The sequence below is a fragment of the Myotis lucifugus genome, unplaced genomic scaffold, assembly GCF_000147115.1.
Source record: "Myotis lucifugus unplaced genomic scaffold, Myoluc2.0 scaffold_99, whole genome shotgun sequence".
NCBI lineage: Eukaryota > Metazoa > Chordata > Mammalia > Chiroptera > Vespertilionidae > Myotis > Myotis lucifugus.
In genome coordinates, this window is record NW_005871147.1 from 3,437,039 (window position 1) to 3,456,939 (window position 19,901).

The following is a 19,901-nucleotide window of genomic DNA, read 5'->3' on the forward strand; positions in this document are numbered from 1 at the left end:
TTTCTTTGCCAGCAAATTTTCATGGTCATTTCCTTCAATCTTAGAATAATTCTGTGTAGTTATTATAGACAGTTTACTGGAGGAACTTCAGAACATTCTTTTCTGTGAAGAAGCCTCAGCAATTATCCTTCCATAGTCCTGTGGAATTTAAATTGCAGCAAAGAATTATGACTAAAGAATGTCTCTAACAATAGAGCATTTGTGATCTTGATGAATGTTAAGGTTGACATTCCTTTAATCTTAGATGGTCATGTGGGAAAAATCTGTGGGAAAAATTTAATATCAAGGAATGTGAAAAGCAGGCAGGCTAGTATTCATTAAGGTCCTCTGTTATCTCCATAAACACTTTTAACAATATGGCCATTGAAGTGAGCCAGGTTGAAGAATTACCTTGGGAGAAGAGCCAAGTCCTAGCAAACTCATTTATATATGCACGGCCTGTGTGGCCATATGATCAGTCTTAATGTTAAAATGACCAAAACAGTGAAAAAACTTCATCCCAGAGCCTGGCCTGTGTTACTTAGTGATTGATCATCGACCTATGCACAAGGATGTTGCTGGTTCTATTCCCAGTCAGGGCACATGCCCATGTTTTGGGCTTGATCCTCAATAAGGGGCGTGCAGGTGTGCAAGAGGCAGCCAATCAATGATGGTCTTTCATCATTGATGTTTCTTTCTCTTGCTGAAATCAATAAAAAATATATTTAAAAATAGAATCAACTACCACACCTAGGGCTTAGGGAACCAAGAGCTGGGGTTGTAATTATTAAAATTTAGAAGGTTGATAAGGTGCCTTAAGAGCTGGGATACTGCCAGGCTACAGGTGCCTCAGAGCACTGAGAAGTGGGGCCTACAGGTCTAGAACTTAGATCACTAGGAGCAGACCTAACTGGCTGGTGCTAGTGTCTCTGACCTGAGTTCTGTGAATCTAATTCTGCAAGTATTAGAAAACTGTAACTACAACTGGCTTTTGGAATGAATTGCCACTACCAGAGTATAGAGCATTACTCTGGGGTTTTGCTGTCAGCAGGGGCTTTGCTGACAGAAACTAGAAGCAAACAGGAAGGAGTGTCTCTTGTTCCTCCTCTACCACTCTAGTTGCTCCTTTTGACAGAGACTATGGGGATTCAGCTGGCAAATCTAGTTTCCAGTGTCATAAAACAGAATCTAAAAAGGTTTATTTGAAGCTGAGAGACAATCCTATATAATAAAAGCCTAATATGCTAAGTGTTCAGTCGATCGGTCAGCTGACCTGTCGGCCATTCAACTAATCAAAGCGTAATATACTAATGATATGCTAAGGCTGCTCAACCGCTCACTATGGTGTGCACTGACCACCAGGGGGCAGACAGTTGACCTGTTGACCAGTCGCTATGACATGCACTGACCACCAGGGGCCAGGCGCTCTGATCAGTAGGTTAGCTTGCTGCTGGGGTCTGGCTGATCAGGACTGAGCGAGATGGGCCAGACACGATCTGGAGGCCTCCCACGGTCCCTCCCTGGCTGGCAACTTCCCGCGTCTCTCCCCAGCCCCAATTGTGCTCTGGTGAAGTCCTTCGGCCTGGCCTGTGCCCTCTTACAATCCAGGACTCCTTGGGGGACACCAGAGAGCCAGTTTTGGCCTGATCCTGCAGGCCAGGCCAAAGGACCCCATTGGTGCATGAATTCGTGCACTGGGCCTCTAGTCCTATATAATAAAACCGTAATATGCAAATTGACCATCACTCCAACATACAAGATGGCCACCCCCATGTGGTCAAAGATGGCCGGCAGGGCAAGACAGTTGGGAGGGACCAGGCCTGCAACGGAGGGCATTTGGGAGGGGGGGACCAGGCCTGCAGGGGAGGACACTTAGGACCCAGGCCTGCAGGGGAGCAGTTAGGGGCGACCAAGCCTGCAGGGGAGGGCATTTTGCAGGGGGGGCCAGCAGGTGAGGACAGTTAGGGGAGACCAGGCTGGCAGGGGAGGGCAATTAAGGGCAATCAGGCCGGCAGGGGAGCAGTTAGGCGTCGATCAGGCTGGCAGGGGAGTGGTTAGGGGGTGATCAGGCTGGCAGACAGAAGCGGTTAGGGGCAACCAGGCAGGCAGGCAGGTGAGCGGTTGGGAGCCAGCAATCCTGGATTGTGATCAGGCCTAAACGGGCAGTCGGACATCCCTCAAGGGGTCCTAGATTGGAGAGGGTGCAGGCTGGGCTGAGGGACACCCCCCCCACCCCAGTGCATGAATTTTGTGCACCAGGCCTCTAGTAGTTAATAACCAGCACTACACATCTGTGAAGATGGTGAGTAGAGGCTGCTGAGTATGAATATGTATAATAATCATGTTTTTCAGTCACTTGGTGAGGGCCATAAAGTGTTCTTTAAGCATACTTCTCTACAATTAAAATATTTGTTTGATTACATGTAGCTTTAATTAAACATCAAACATGGATATGGGTAAAATATATTATTTTCTTAACTCAGACACTTTGACACTGTTAAGACTATTGACACTATTTTTAAAAAATATTTTTATTGATTTCAGAGAGGAAGGGAGAAGAAGAGAGAGATAGAAACATCAATGATGAGAGAGAATCATCATGCCTCTGCACACCCCCTCCTGGGGATCGAGCCTGCAACCAGGACATATGCCCTTGACCAGAATTAAACTCGGGACCCTTCAGTTTTCAGGCTGATGCTCTACCCACTTAGCCAAACCAGCTAGGGCATCAAGTGATTTATTAAATTATCTAAGAGTTAATGGTTTTTCTTGTCCTTCAGGTGGCTTTCTTTCTGATGCAGGCTGGTACAGTGATGCTGAGAAAGTTTTTCTGTCCTGCCTTCAGTTATGTACTCTACATGATGAGATGCTTCATTGGTTTCGTGCAGTAGAATGTTGTGTGAGGTAAGTTGGAATAGATCCTACAATTACCTGCTCTAATGGTATTTAGTAGCTTTTATGGTTTTAACTCAGATTCTAAGCGTACATCACTATTTGAATTAACCTGTGACGTGATTTTTATATGTCAGAGTTTCACTAGTCTGGCTTCTTCCTGTCTCTCATCCCCCAAATATAGTTAACTTGCTATAGTTATTTTAGCTTAGATTTGAGTATTATGAACCAGACTGTCTGTATATATTTTTGCTTTGTCAGAGAACTTGTCTGTTCATTCATTCAACAAATATTTATTAAGTGCCTAGTATATACCAGGAACTGTGCTAGGCATGGGATGCTAGGAAAAGAAATATACTTTTTCTTGGGTGTTATTATTTTTGTTTACCCTTGCTCTGTTTACACTTCTAGAATCGTCCATGACAAGATTAGTATTTTACTTATACGTAACAGTTTTCTTTAAAAATATATTGTTTAAACATATGTTCTTAAAGGAAAAGCAAGCAAATGTAGAAGTAATTCTGCTTTTTACTGTCCTTATCTTTTCTGCACATATAAATTTAGTTTTAGCTCTTTTTATATAGGTTTTCTCTCTGTTCCCCAATTTGACTTTTCTTCAAAATAATTTTTTAACAAAACTAAAGGGAAATAAAAATAAAGTTTAAAAAAATCATAGAAACTTGACTCCCTAAGTTACCTAAAGTCTGATCAATTTACTGAATATATAGTCTTCTATTTTTATTGAATTTGAATATCTATAGACGCTTGAATATATTTGTAGCTTCTGCTCAGTTTTTGCTGTGAATATAAAACTGCTCTAAAAAGTAAAATCAATTTTTAAAAAATAATAAGAAAATACTGTGCTTACATAGTAAGAGCCATATTTGAATGACCTTGAGAACCTAACTTGTCTTTTCATTAGGCTGAGTGTTGAGGCAAAATTAGATCCTCAGTTGGTTAAAAAGTTTCTGGGCCTTTACATCCTACTTAATATAAGCCCAGATGGACACACAGATCCTGAAGAGTTTCTGCCCTTTTGTTTCAGTAGACAACTATCATGGACTGGAGAAATTACCAAGGTGTGCTTTTCTGGCATGAAATCTTTTGTTTTCTACCCCCACCATGTGCCAATTACTAAATAATTTCTAGAACCTTATTCTTAGGGGAAATGCCTACTGTGAAAGCTGGAAATGCAATTCTTGGTATTGTAGCAATGAGAGGTAACACTGTTCTTTTTGCTCTATAAATTAACCTATGACTGGGTTTAACCTTATTTAACCATTTGAATAACTGTGAAATAGATATTTCCAATACCAAGTCTTTTTATTTCAAGGATTTTTTTTTTTTCTGAATCATTGTAATGCAGTAGTTCTCAACCTTCTGGCCCTTTAAATACAGTTCCTCATGTTGTGACCCAACCATAAAATTATTTTCGTTGCTACTTCATAACTGTAATGTTGCTACTGTTATGAATCGTAATGTAAATATCTGATATGCAGGATGGTCTTAGGCGACCCCTGTGAAAGGGTCGTTTGACCGCCAAAGGGGTCGCGACCCATAGGTTGAGAACCGCTGTTGTAATGTCTTCTGTAATGGCTACCATATTGGACAGAGTTGCACTGTCCAATATGGTAGCCATTAACCATAGTGACTATTTAAATTTAACTAAAATGAAAAACGCCCCTCAGTCACACTAGGGACATTTCAGATACTCAGAAGACACTGTGGCTAGTGGCTACTAAATTGAGTAAAGCAGGTATAGAACATTTCAGGAAGTTTTATTAAAGAGCATTGTTATAGAGCATAAATGAAATAATCTCATTCACTATTGCAATTAGATTTACTTTCTCATCTCTCTTTACATAATCTCCTATTCATAAAACTCCAGGCACGTTGGCCTTTTTTCTGGTCTTTGATTATGCCAGAATTTTTTCCCCTTTCTTGGAGCCTTTGGATTTGTTTTTCTGTTTGGAATATATTTTCTCCCAGATCTTCACATGATTGCCTCTTTATCACTTAGGTGTCAACTCATATGTTAACCTCCTCAAGACAATTCTACCCTGTCTATCCCAAGCACTTCCTTTATAAAGGTCTTAATCATATTACCCTATTTTTATCATCTTCATAGCATTTATCTTTAAATGAAAGTCTTATTGGTGTGTTTGTTGGTCTATCCTAACACATGTCTCCCTACTGGAATGAAGTTTCTTATGACCATGGATTCTTTCTCTCGTTTACCACTACGTCGTTTGCTTCTAGAAAAAAATGACTAGCATGTAATAGATGCTCAATCAGTATTTGACTGTGAGACCATCAAAACTTTATCATTTGAATTACTGTTTTTGTATTGTTGTTTTTTTTACTGTAATCTTTTGCTAGATTTCAGTTTTATTTTTCTGTGTATGGTTTCCATTGTGACAGGTCATTACAAATTGATAATTAGATCATCAATTTGGTAGTAAAAGTGATATTGTCTCCTTTTTCTATATGAGTACATTTACTTTTGCATGAAATGTCTATACACCAAGATATATATATTTTGTTTTTATGCTTCTGCTTAAAAATATAAATCCAATAATGCATTATTCAGCAGTAGCCTGATAAGTTATTACATTTACTTTAAATTATTACATTTACCTTCACTTTAAGTTGGAATTTGATATTATGAGTGAAAGATACTCCTTCAGATTTTTTTATTAGTCTCAGTATATTATTTTGCTTGAGTATTTTAGTCTTTTCTAAAAGCAGATTAACCGTATGGTGTGTGTTAGGAGGATGCACTGGCATTGTGTAGTATTTGCTACTTTATTGAATAGTTCTGGTTCATTTGAAGTTACTCATTTTTTCCTGACAGTACAAAGGATTAATATAGATTAGAAGATTTTTAGAATGTTTCTCATCATTGATCTGTTAATATTTTTGGTGGAGATAGAAAAAATAAATTTTAAGTAAATATATATTTTTATACTCCTGAAGACTGCTTCCTTACTTCTCTATACTTGGGTTTGTTTGTTTGTTTGTTTACAGTGATTTTTATTCCTTTATTTCTTCCCAGGGTTTACAATTTTCAGAAAATTATATTGACATCATAGATACATAGACATAGTGCTCTAGCTAGCATTATAATAGAAACATAAATATATCTCCAGCCCTCACACTCTTGTTTTGCATGTCGGCTATTGCTCTCTACAGCTCAGTCTGCCCTAAAGCATTTCACAACTTGTCATAGTATTAGAGAATCATCATAGTTTTACAGTTTCTTTGTGTAAAGAACTCTGTACTTTTCTACTGTAGAGGATAAAGGTTATAAAGGAAACATCTGACAATACCACTATTTTTAATGAACTTATATTACCGGAAAGATAAGCAAAAATGAGCGTTTATAAAGCAACATAAAATGAGTGGTAACTGATAAAGTGTTGCACAAATATACTAAAAAAAAGAATGGAAGGTAATGATAGGTAATAGTATTTCACGTTGATTTTTATTTTCTTCATTGTCTTCTAAATTTTTTATAATGAGACTGCATTACTTTTAGATTTGGAACACAGAGAGTTTGGAGTTAGATGTAGATAGATTTAGTACATGCTAAGTGCACAAAGCATGCAAAATATTTAGAGAATATAAGGAATCAAAGTTGGACAAGGTTAATCATGGGTAGCTTTCTGGGAAGAGCATATACTTCATGTTCATTAATAGATCCCAGTTTGGACCAGACAGCTGTTTTCTAATGCCGCCTCATTTCTTGTATCTAGTTACTTTAACTCATTTGGGTGCTACATTGGTGAGCTGTAAAGGTTATCAGGTCAACCATGCTGGAAATATAAAAAATAGAGGCATGTTTTTGTACTTTGCAGGTTGCTTCATGTGCGAAATGGAAACTGTAAATATCATTTGGGTGAAGAAACATTTAAGTTAGCTCAGACATACATGGATAAACTCTCAAAACATGGCCAGCAAGCAAACAAAGCTGCACTCTATGGAGAACTGTGTGCACTTCTGTTTGCAAAAAGTCACTATGATGAGGTGAGTATTTTGAAGTATATTTCATTGTGACTGGTAAATATTTCTAAACAGAGGATAAATCATATACTCTTGTATTTTTGTCTTAATATATCTCATTTTCACATGTTAGGTTTACTTAAAGCAGTACACATTTGTAATGAAATATTTTAAATCAGCCAAAAAATATATTTTAAATCAGCCAAGAATTCTGTGAGATGGGTTTTCAATATAAACATGTGTGATTTAGGGTTTGTTTTGTTTTTGTTTTTATTTTGATCAAATGTATTTCACCTAAGTTATTTTGATGGGCATGCTCTGCTAAATAGACCTTCAGTAGATGCTTTTTATTGAATGTATAACTCTGGGTGAACTCTCATAATTTGAAGGCATTCATTTCAGTGGGAAGCTAGATTTTATTTATACTTTATTGCATTGTTTTGCTCCTTCCCCTGCCTTATGAGAAAGATAGCTTCACACCTGGCTTTATACTACTAAATTAATGCTTTAGGGGTAATGAATACATAGTTGAGAAGTGATCTGTTTATTAACTTGGTTACTTTATTTATGGAAGAATATCAATAATTTCATGCTGTCAGTTAGCTTTTATATTTTAAAATTATTCCTATTTTGATTTTTGCCCCATTAACATAAATATATATTCCATATTTAAAGGAAAATTACAATTAGAAGTAAAACTAGAAAATTCTAGAGTAATTATAAAGTGGTATTAAGCAACTCCAGTGCTCCTCTTGCTTGTAATCCTATCTAATAATAGACAAACGTGGTAATTAACCATACCTTCACTACCATCGCCATTGGCTGATCAGTGCAATATGCAAATTAACCGTCAACAAAGATGGCGGCTAATTTGCATACTGCAGGCAGGGTGGGACACCGGGAGCCACCATCCAGGCCTCCCTGTGCGACCCCAAGAGCCGCCAGAAAGCCAGGCCACAGGCAAGGCAGCCCCCTGGGACCCAGGAGCCCGTTGGTGAGGTCTGCAGGCGAAGCAGCGGTCAAGCTATGAGGGGGATGGTGGGGGGCGGAAGGAGCTGCAGGAGCAGCTCTGGCTGGAGATTGAAGACTCTGGCCAGAGCGAGGAGCAAAGACTGAAGGCTCCAGCCCCAGCTAAGACTGTGTCCAGAGCGAAGATAGAAGGCGGTGGCCAGAGTGAAGGTCTGGGTCCCGGGTGCCAGAGGAAAACTGGTGCTGGCAGCTAGGGGAAAGAAGGCCTATTGCACGAATCTTTGTGCAATGGGCCTCTAGTCCTATATAATAAAAGGCTAATATGCAAATTGACCAAACAGTGGAACAACTGGTCGCTATGACGCACACTGACCACCAGAGGGCAGACACTCAATGCAGGAGCTGCCCCCTGGTGGTAGTGCGTTCCCACAGGGGGAGCGCTGCTCATCCAGAAGCTGGGCTCATGGCTGGCGAGCACAGTGGTGGTGGCGGGAGCCTCTCCCACCTCTGCAGCAGCACTAAGGATGTCCGACTGCTGGCTTAGGCCCGCTCCCCTGTGGGGAAGGGCAGGTGGGGAGTGGGCCTAAGCCATCAGTCAGACATCCCCCGAGGGCTCATGGACTGTGAGAGGGTGCAGGCCGGGCTGAGGGAACCCAAACCCCCCTCCCCACACCCCTGCCCCAGAGTGCATGAATGTCATGTACCAGGCCTCTAGTATCTATATAAGAAGATACTGAACCCATTTATAAAAATCTAAAATTCTTATCAGCATGCCTGCAATTTCTCAGCTGGTTTATGTATACTCTTCTGATTATTTTTGATGCTGAGCTCCTCCATCTGCTGAATTAGTTTTGTGGATGGATTGTTTTGCTGCCCCTGTGTGCAGTATCTGTTCCATAGCTTATTGATCAAGGCATAGAATTTGGACCCTTTCCAAGATTTTCATACACCTACAACCAATCCATTCACAGAAGGCCTTTGTGTGAATAGCCTAATTTACTGGAAATGAGAGAGGGGTAAATAATAACAGTGAGTATTAAGAGCTATTCAGGTGCCTCACCATTTTTTATATTTCTCCATAGGAACTCAAGTCATCTCTGGTGCCTCTTTTATCATTTTTTTTTTTTTCAATTTAGCAATAATCGCGCCTCGGATAAACCTCATTGGCTACGATACTGCCACTGCGCAAAGCTCTTTTATCATTTTTTTATCCTTATTTTTTATACTGCCCTCTAGAACTACACTCTGTTCTTTCTGTTATCTAGAGTGATTCAAATCATGCCATTCTTTACTCCCATATTCAGCCCCAGGCTCATCTTAATATAGCCAGTGGAACAAAGTACCTTTTATTTACCAGTTTCCATTTTCTTTATTAGGCAGTTACCATTTAATTGACCGTAATTTTTCCCCCCTGTATTTTAATTGGGGTTTTATACTGTGCCTTATTCATGGTGTTTGCAGCTCTCAGCAGTTTCATGAGGAATGTTTATAGATGTTTCTTGGATAATTTTGATAGTTTATTTTTTTAAATATAAATACATTTGTCAGTGATAACTATAGAAAAGTACACAATCTTGAGGATATAGTTACTAAGTCAGCAGATATGAATTATCACCATAGCCTGATATAAGTTACAGTAGGCTAGGCTCTACTGAGATAATAACTCTAAAATAGCAGTAGATTGGAACAATGCAAGTTTATTTTACGCTCATGCTACAGCCTGTCTTGGGGATCTCTGTTGCTCTGCTTAACACTATGTCTGCATTTGCTCAAAATTCCATGTGATGAAGCAGTTTATATCTAGAACAGCAGTTCTCAACCTGTGGGTCGCGACCCCTTTTGGGGGTCAAATGACCCTTTCACAGGGGTCGCCTAAGACCATCTGAAAACACATATTGAATATATAATTACATATTGTTTTTGTGATTAATCACTTTGCTTTAATTATGTTCAATTTGTAACAATGAAAATACATCCTGCATATCAGATATTTACATTACTATTCATAACAGTAGCAAAATTACAGTTATGAAGTAGCAATGAAAATAATTTTATGGTTGGGGGTCACCACAACATGAGGAACTGTATTAAAGGGTCGCGGCATTAGGAAGGTTGAGAACCACTGATCTAGAACATTAGAGCTGGTTCTCTCCGGAATCAGCCTTGTAGCAGAGGCAGAAAACATCATGAGGAAGTAATACTGACTCTTAGAACTTTCTTCCAGAAATGGCACATTTCACTTCTATTCATATTTTAATTAGCCAAAGGAAATCACATGACCACTCTCATCTTTAACGTGAAAGGGAACTATATCCTTCCCCAGTGAGGGGCAGGAAATTTTTTTATTTTTCATTTATTTACTAGTATTTGTTTGATTTTTTTTTTTAAATATATTTTTTATTGATTTTTTACAGAGAGGAAAGGAGAGAGATAGAGAGTTAGAAACATCGATGAGAGAGAAACATCGATCAGCTGCCTCCCGCACATCTCCCACTGGGGATGTGCCCGCAACGCAGGTACATGCCCTTGACCGGAATCGAACCTGGGACCTTCTAGTCCGCAGGCCAATGCTCTATCCACTGAGCCAAACCAGCTTCGGCTGTTTGTTTGATTTTTTAATGATTTCCGAAATAGGAAGGGAGAGGGAGAGAGATAGAAACATCAGTGAAGAGAGAGAATCATCAATCAGCTGCCTCCTACTGGGGATTGAACTCACAACCTGGGCATGTGCCCTGACTAGGAATCGAACTGTGACCTGCTGGTTCATAGGTCGATGCTCAACCATTGTTCCACACCGGCCAGGCTCTTTTTATTTCTTTGAACTTACTGTCCAAAATAATTTATTTTGCTTTTTTTCCCCCTTCTCCCACTAAGTACTAGGAGAGGAGGGTCATTTTATGTTTTGTTCCTCACTAGATACCTAGATACTAGCACACTGCCTGGCTAGTATCTAGGTATCTAGACTTTTCTGCACCTCAGTTTTCCATAGAAATGTTACATATTTCATGGGGCTGTTGTGTCAGTTAAATGTGTTAATACACATAAAGTGTTTGGAACAATAGCTGGCATAAAGGAAGCAGTCAACTAAATAGGCAAGTAAGATATAAAATAGTACCAGCTCATAGACACAGACAATAGCATGGTGATTACTAGAGTAAAAGGGGGGTGGGAGGAGGTAGGGGAGGGTATAGCGGGGGATAAATGGTGATGAAAGACTTGACTTGGGGTGATGAACACACAATACAATATACAGATGGTGTATTACAGAATTGTACACCTGAAACCTATATAATCGTATTAACCAATGTTATCCCAATACATACAACAAAAAATAAAACAAAATATATGCCCCCCCCCCCCCAAATTAAATAGTAAGCATTACAGTAGGAGAAGGAAAGTACAGGAAACCTAGTCTAGGACTGAAACTTGAGAGATGAGTTAGATGGGTTAAGAGGAAAGAGGAATGTATTCTAAGGCAGAGGGAACAGTATGTGCAAAGAGAAGAGAACATGGCTCTGATTTCCTGAATATGTGTTATATATCCTAAGAACTTAGCCTTAGAAAAAATTGTAAGTGTAAATATTTTGTGTGTTCTTCAAGTACTTGAAAATTTGAAGAAAGAATATATATTTATTTTTAATTTTTTTTTTCTTTAGGCATACAAATGGTGCATTGAGGCAATGAAAGAAATCACAGCAGGCTTACCAGTCAAAGTTGTGGTGGATGTTTTAAGACAAGCTTCTAAGGTGAGTATAATGTTAAATTAATTAAAGGATTTAGCAAACTTTAAATTTGTCTTAACTCACTTATTTAACAAATTAGGTATTGCATACTCTGTGGACTAACAAAATCTATTTTCTAAGCCTACATTCTTCTCAGTTTTAGAAATCTGATTTCACAGAAAACTTGTGAAAAATTTTATTTTTATAATCAGCTCTCTTAAGTACAGATCGAAATAGTATTTTGATGCTATTCTGCTTGAGAGAGAGAGAGAGAGAGAGAGAGAGAGAGTGTGTGTGTGTGTGTGTGTGTGTGTGTGTGTGTGTGTAACCTTTACAATAACCTGAACTCTTATGCCATAGCTGTATAGGCTTTGATTACTTTTCTCCTAAAGGTAATAAATCTTTTGGTCATAGTATTTTAGTCTCATAGTATGTCAGCTTTCTATAATTGACCTGTTGGGCAATACATATGTGATTTTTTCCTTTAGTTTCTTTTTATTCTGTAAATAAATGCATTAACTCTTTGAGGCCAGTTAGTAATATCTAAAATTGCTGCTTTGAACCGGGAAACCCTGTGGGCCTGCACTTCACTCTTTCTTTCTCATTCACCATCTGTGGTGGAATCCCTGCCAAGATGCAGATTTTCATGAAAACCCTTACAGGGAAGACCATCACTCTCGAGGTTGAACCCTTGGATACAGTAGAAAATGTAAAGGCCAAGTTCCAGGGTAAGGAATTCCTACTGATCAGCAAAGACTGATCTTTGCTGACAAGCAACTGGAAGACAGATGTACTTTGTCTGACTACAACATTTAAAAGAAGACCACTCTTCATCTTGTGTTGAGACTTGGTCGTGGTGCTAATAAGAAAAGGAAGAAATCTTTAACACCACTCCCAAGAAGAATGAGTATAAGAGAAAGATTAAGCTGGCTGTCCTGAAATACTACAAAGTGAATGCGAATGGCTAAATCAGTCGCCTTCATTGGGAATGCCCTTCACATGAATGTGGTGCTGAAGTTTTTATGGCTAGCCACTTTGACAGACATTGTTGTGGCCAATGTTGTTTGATCTATTGCTTCAACAAACCAGAAGAAGACAAGTAATTGTATATGGGTTAATAAAAGATATAAACTAACAACAACAACAAAAATTGCTGCTTTGGTGCACTGAGGCTTTAAAAGCATTGATGTACATTTCAAATATGCTCTATACTCATAGATTTTTCAGTTTTGAATATTACATTTTGGTTGGTTTTACTGTCAATTAGAAGACAGATTTTAAAATTACAGATTTAGAAGAGTACAATTTCTGTGAAATGTATGTAAATATTTTTATTGATTTTTAGAGAGAGAAAGACTTTGATTTGTTTCAGTTAATAATGCATTCATTGATTTGTTATATGTTCCCTGAATGGGGATCAAACCCTCAACCTTGGCATTTGGGACAATGCTCTAACCAACTGAACTACCCGGCCAGGGTGTATATTTAATATAAAGACAATGAAATATATGTTCAAGATGTTTATTTCTGTATACAAATGGTAGAGTTTTAAAACTACTGCCTATCCTCACGAATCAAAATATTTTAAGAAGTAAAAGGAAAACTAAAAATTCTGTGCATATAAAAATTGTCAGATGAAAATGATAAGATAGTTGTAAAGCTAGTCTAGAACTGGAATATAAATAAGTACCCTAGAAAATAACATGGTGAGCCCTACCCCCACCATTTTATTTTAATAATAAGGAAGGATGGGAGTATACCAACTTTGTAAGGTAGCTTTGTTATAGCAGGTTTGTATTGGGCATGGCTATCAAGATTTTAATCTTTATAATTTTCCAGGATATATTTAGATCTGTGTATAATATAATTTTCAAGTTGGAAGGAAAAGAATTACAAATAGAACACTTCTACTTATGTTTGAAGGTGCTTTTTCTTTTTGACCATTATAGTTTGAATATATAAACTATACTTATTTTAACACACTGAGAGTTAATAATTTTTTACTTTATCTTTAGGCTTGTGTTGTAAAACGTGAATTTAAGAAGGCAGAACAGTTAATTAAACATGCAGTGTATTTGGCACGGTAGGTGATTGTTATTAAAAATACCACTTCAAATTATCTGTCTCTACTTGATATCCTAATAGTTTCGTATCTTTTTATAGGGATCATTTTGGATCCAAACACCCAAAATATTCTGACACGCTGCTAGATTATGGGTTCTACCTACTCAATGTAGATAATATCTGTCAGTCTGTTGCAATTTATCAGGTATGTTAATGGTTACACTTTTTTTCTTTCAACCTAAATTGATTTGCTGACCTGTACTTGTTTTCAGTGTATAAACTACTCTCAAAAAATAACTTTCTGAGCCCCTCCTCAACTAGGCACACCATTAGTTGACTAATATCTAGAAAGCTTACAAGTTAATGTTTTAGGAATTAAAGAGAATCGTCCAGGAAAAGAGTTGTGGATTGTGGGCTCATATTAAAGAGCACTCTTCCATTTCATTTGTCCAGATAATGGCTTGTCCTTGTTGATTTAGGCAAGTCATAGCTGCCTTTGTAATAGCAAGGAGGGTCAATAGAGACAAAGCTATTTTAGGCCTTATCTGAATCTTTCTCAGATAAATTATGTTTTTGTCATGGTTCTGGACAAGGTATCCTTCATTTTATAGTTCACTTCTGAGAAAACACATAGAAAAAAACACTGATATGATTCTCAAGATATATGAATGGTTTTTATTATTAAGCCATTGCCTTTTGAGTCAGACTCAGTCTTCAGAAAATCAAGCCTTGTAGGTAACTTTTATGTTCTATTGTGATTTAAATGCAGCAAGGACTTTACTTAAAAACTGATAGGGTAAGTATATAGGACATATTTAAGTTACTAGGATGCTTAATTTAACTGAGTAGTGGTTTCTAAGGATTTACAGTATTATCAATTATTTTGATGACTTTTCAGGCAGCCCTTGACATTCGGCAGTCGGTGTTTGGTGGCAAAAATATCCATGTAGCAACAGCTCATGAAGACTTGGCTTATTCTTCTTATGTTCACCAATATAGTTCTGGGAAATTTGACAATGCACTGTAAGTTCCATGTTCCTTTTAATGAGGGATTATATGCTGTTGCTATTGTTTTGTTTTGTTTTTCCTAATACAGTAGTATTTAATGTACTTTATGCATTAAATTTGTCTTCCTGGAGCTTTAATATGATGCCTAAAATGTCTTTGACATTTTAAAATCATATCAATTTAGCGTTTATGTGGTTTAATATAAATTATTTTCTCCAATAATTTTTCTTGTAATATAGTAGTAGCCTCAGGCTAAATGGCAAACTTAACCTAAAAACTTCTTGTTCAGAAGACACAGAAATACTGAATAAAACAATTATTTTTTAAAATGCATACCTGATCTTGCAAGAGAAGAAGGAAGTCTCCATGGGCCAATACACTAAAATCCAAAAAGTTAAATAATCGACTAAAATCCAAACTATGGTATAACTGCTCTGGAGTAGTGGGAAAGCTTACAAATTTCTGTAATCTTGGTTGAATAGCAGTCCTGGGTTTAAGAGACAAAGCATTTAGCCTACAGTAAGCTGTGGTTTGAAATGAAATCTTCACTTGAAGCCACCAGGATCAAGGCTACTACTCTCAGAGAAAGGATAGACTGGAAAAAAAATTTTGCCCACTGGCAAGAGAGATGACAAGGAAACTTGTCATAAATTCCTCAAAGGGATATTTATAGCTACAGACATGTAGCACTCTTGTGTTTGGGCATCATGCATGCAGGAACCCTCAAATTGAGAAAAGCATTGAAACTACTAGTTCTCTTGGGATGCTTTTCAGGAGAAAATGTAAAACTCTTGGAAATAACCCTCAAACCAAACCATATAGATTTTCCATAGACTCAGCTCAACTCACCATTCTAAAAAATTAAAAATAAGTAGAGCAACATTTCCTTACGAATGAGAGTCAGTAGATACAATGAACAGGATTAGGATCCTAAGAACGTTGCTTAACAGAACTTTTTGGTTGATATTATATAAAGTAAGTATTCTTAAATGATTAAAGATATAAATGGGTTGGCAAACTATGGCCTGCAGGCAAAATAAAGTTTTATTTGAACATAGCATTTTTCCTTCTCTTAAGTATCCTCTGACTGCTTTCACATTACAATAGCAGAGTTGAGTAGTTGGGACAGCATGTGTGGCCCACACAACCTAAAATCTTATCTGGCCCTTTACAGAAAATAATTGCTGACCCTGATATAAAAGAAGGAATCAGTAATATTTTGGAGGGGAAACAAAAGAAATAAAAAGGCAGATTTAAAAACAAAACATCTGTCTGATACATGCTACAGAATGGATGAACCTTGAAAAACATGTACTAAGTGAAAGAAGCCAGTCACAAAGAACAACATTTGTATGATTATGTTTATATGAAATATCCAGAATAGGCAAATCTATAGAGACAGAAAGTAAAGGTGGTTGGTTGCATAGGGTTAAGGGGTTGAAGGAAAATGTAGAGTTACTGCTAATGGCACAGAGTTTCTTTTTGGGGTGATGAAAATATTCTGAAATTGATTGTGGTGCTGGGTACACAACTCTGTCAACATACTAAAAATTGTTGAGTTGTACACTTTAAATAGGTGAATTATGTGATATGAATTATGTCTTAATATAAGAGCTGTTATAAAAAAATATAGCTAGATTTAGAAAATGCTAATTGACATTAAAACTCAGTAGATAAGTTAGCTGGTATATTAGACACAATTAAGTAGACAGTGAGTTAGAAGACATTTAATGTAATGAAAATAATGATTACTTGGAAGATGGAGATAGAAAGCTTAGAGTTTTTTTAAGGAACTAACAGATAAGATAGATAGATAGCTTACCTTCTGCTTGGTGAAATGGGCCATAAACAAATAACCAAACCTATCAGGTGAGGATGCATGTTGTGAAGAATAAAGTAAACTAGGAGTTTAGAGAGCAATTGTAGATTATTTAGGGACTTTTGTATAGGCTAGAAAGGCTTTTCAATGAGGAGTGAGCCATGTAGATATTCAAGGGAAGAGTATTTCAGAGTCCTAGGTAAGAACATGATTTGCATATTCAGAAAACTGTGACTGGAAGTGTTGTTTTTGAAAATGGTGGGAGATGAGGTTAGAGAGGTAACCCAGTAAACGATCATTTTGAGTCTTGTAGGTTGTCATAACTTTATAGTTTATTCTGAGGGAGATGGGAATCCATTGGATGTTAAAAGTTCAGTTCACAAGCAGATAGAAATTTAAACCAAAAAAAACCAAATAATTGTTCTATACTATAGATAGTGTTAGAAATTCTCAGTATTATAAATTGTGTTTTTAAAAAATGCTTAAATCACTTTTAACTAAAAGGAAATACCAGAATATATTTATATATCTGTATTGCTTATTTCTGTCTAAATGGTGGGCTCTGAAGGTTTAATTTGATGACTTGGTGTTGAAGAAAGAGAGAGGGAGGTAAGAAGGCCTGAGAGGGAAGCAGGGGTGGGGAAGAAATGCCAGAATATATCTATCTGTATTGCAGATTTCATGCAGAAAGAGCTATTGGTATCATTACCCACATCCTACCTGAAGATCATCTTCTTTTGGCTTCTTCAAAGAGGGTGAAAGGTACCCTTTGTAATTTAGTCTTCAGTATCTATCTGTCTGTCTGTATAGATTTCTTTAACTGTCAATTGTAATTGATGTCTAGTCTTTGATATTTTTTAATTGATGATATATGGTACAACAAGATAAGGATATTTATTTCTTCAGGGGTAGTGCTTAGGATTAGACTGTATCTATATACTAGGATAGCAGATTCACTGATTTAAAGTCATTTCCAGCCCTATCTGGCTTGGCTCAGTGAATAGAGCGTCGGCCTGTGGACCAAAGGGTCCTGGGTTCGATTCCAGTCAAGGGTATATACCTTGGTTTACTAATAGTTACAGGCTCCTCCCTGGCCCAGGCCCTGGTTAGGGCAGGTGCAGGAGGCAACTAATCGATGTGTTTCTCTCACATCAGTATTTCTCTCTCTCTCTCCCTTTCTCTTCCACTCTCTCTTTAAAAAAAAAAAAGTCAATGGAAAAATATCCTCAGGTGAGGATTAAAAACAACAAATAAAGTAATTTCCAGCGATTCGAAATGAAAGGTTGTTTGCTTCTCTCATATAGCATTGTTAATAAGCGAGAATGTCTACCCCATCCCTTCCTCCATTTACATGCATTCATTCATGTATAACACGAAGGATTATTGCACAGTAACATGAATAGCAAACTGAAGATGGGTTTTTCACATGCCTTCAGCTTTATAGTGTAGGATTCTTCAGCTGCATGTCACATTATCCTTAATGTTTCAAGACTCTTAACAAATACCACGTTCTTTTGTTATTTTAACTTTTCCTATAATCACTGCCAAGCATTTAAGGCATTTATTTTGCCAACATAATTAGGTCACCCATGTGGTAACTCCATGCATGTTGGATAAATTTTACCTTAATTCCGAAACAGGGGTTTTTTCCCCCCTCTTAGTTTGCATTTATTTTATTTTTAAACATTTTAAAAACATATATATATATATTATTGATTTCAGAGAAGAAGGGAGAGGGGAAGAGAGATAGAACCATCAATGATAAAAATCATCGATTGGCTGCCTCCTGCACGCACGCCCCCCACTGGGGTTCGAGCCCACAACCCAGGCATGTGCCCTGACCGGGAATCGAATCGTGACCTCCTGGTTCATAGGTCGACACTGAGCAACCACAGCAGGGCTAAGCATGTTTTTATTGATTTCAGAGATGAAGGGAGAGGTTGAGAGAGACAAAAACATGAATGATGACAGAGAATCATCAATCTGCTGCCTGCTGCACATCTACTAGGGATCAAGCCTGAAACCCGGGCATGTACCCTGACTGGGAATCAAACTGTGACCTCCTGGTTCATGGGTAGATGCTCCACCACTTTGCTATACTGGCTGAGCACTAGTTTGCATTTTTAAAGTTACACAAGTAATAGATGATCGATGTCAAAAATTAAAAGATAGAAAAGAAAAAAATGAAGTCACCTGACATTTTACCAATCCAGAAGCAACATTTTGGTGAAATATTTTCAGACTTTTTCTGCACTCACTAATGAAATAAATGAATACATTTTTTCTTAGTTTTATAATCTTTTTTTACACTTATTATGAACATTTTTCCATGTTAGTACAAGTAGGTATACTTCCTTTTTTCTGATATTTTTAACCTCATCCCTGTTTTTGGACCTTTATATTGTTTTTAATCCTTTGTTCTTTAAAAATGCTACAGTGAACGAAATCTCTTTTACTCTTGGGCACATGGCCAGTTTTCCTAGAAATAAAATTACCTGGTAAAAGACTATCTTCATGCCTGATTTGGTTGGTTGAGTAGAAGGAAACCAGTTCTTCTGTTGTATTTAATTAAAGGTTATATTTTATAAAAGTATAGTTTCAAAATTTTCAACTGTGCTTAGGTTCTCCTCGACAGTTTCATAACTTTAAAATGTTTGCCTTTTCCTTTAAAAAACAAATTCATACTGGCAATGTATAGCATTCTAGTACAATAATTAATTCTGCAAATAATTTGAAACACCATTGTTTTTCTTAAATTTGAATGACACCCCCCCCAAACTGTGGTGTCCCCCCCCCCCCCAGTGGAGTGGAATACTTTCTTCTTACTAGTTTTAAACCCTATCTACGTATATATGCATTTAATTTTAAATTATATGCTCAGATTAGCTCTGATAGATGGTTTGAAAGTACACTAATTTCATTGCTTTCTTATTCAGCACTTATTTTAGAGGAGATTGCAATCGACTGTCATAATAAAGAAACTGAACAGAGGCTGCTTCAAGAAGCTCATGATTTGCACCTATCTTCACTCCAACTAGCTAAAAAAGCTTTTGGGGAATTCAATGTCCAGACTGCAAAACACTATGGAAACCTTGGAAGACTTTATCAGTCAATGAGAAAATTTAAGGTAGAAATGTGTTTTACTATATTTTTCTTTCTCTGAATAATCTAAAGTAATAAAGCATAATCTTAAATGATATATCTTCAGTAATCTTAAATAATAAAGTACACATTTATCTTACTCATACCATATTTCATTAAAATTGAGAAAATATATGGGGGAAGGGGATATATGCAATACCTTCTACAATAAAAATAGCTGGAAAATTTTTGAGAAAATAATCTAGTATAAAGCAACATAGTCAAAATATAAATGTTTCAAAAATCCAGATCTTGGAAAAATAAGAACTATATCAAACCCTAAAGACTAATATGCATGTTATAGT

The 19,901-nt window shown here is 37.1% G+C and overlaps 1 protein-coding gene and 1 pseudogene across 1 annotated transcript in view; one reads left to right on the top strand and one right to left on the bottom strand.

The window, feature by feature from the left end:
- The window catches only part of APPBP2 (amyloid beta precursor protein binding protein 2), a 51,086-nt gene that overhangs the window by 21,827 nt on the left and 9,358 nt on the right, over nucleotides 1-19,901 (top strand). Inside the window, exons 4-11 of the mRNA XM_006092235.3 lie at nucleotides 2,760-2,883; nucleotides 6,729-6,897; nucleotides 11,499-11,588; nucleotides 13,580-13,647; nucleotides 13,728-13,833; nucleotides 14,527-14,651; nucleotides 17,132-17,217; nucleotides 19,392-19,582. Of these exons, the coding sequence (XP_006092297.1) occupies nucleotides 2,760-2,883; nucleotides 6,729-6,897; nucleotides 11,499-11,588; nucleotides 13,580-13,647; nucleotides 13,728-13,833; nucleotides 14,527-14,651; nucleotides 17,132-17,217; nucleotides 19,392-19,582 (959 nt within the window). The remainder of the gene's footprint in view (nucleotides 1-2,759; nucleotides 2,884-6,728; nucleotides 6,898-11,498; nucleotides 11,589-13,579; nucleotides 13,648-13,727; nucleotides 13,834-14,526; nucleotides 14,652-17,131; nucleotides 17,218-19,391; nucleotides 19,583-19,901) is intronic.
- Nucleotides 8,950-9,035, bottom strand: LOC111826734 (annotated as a pseudogene).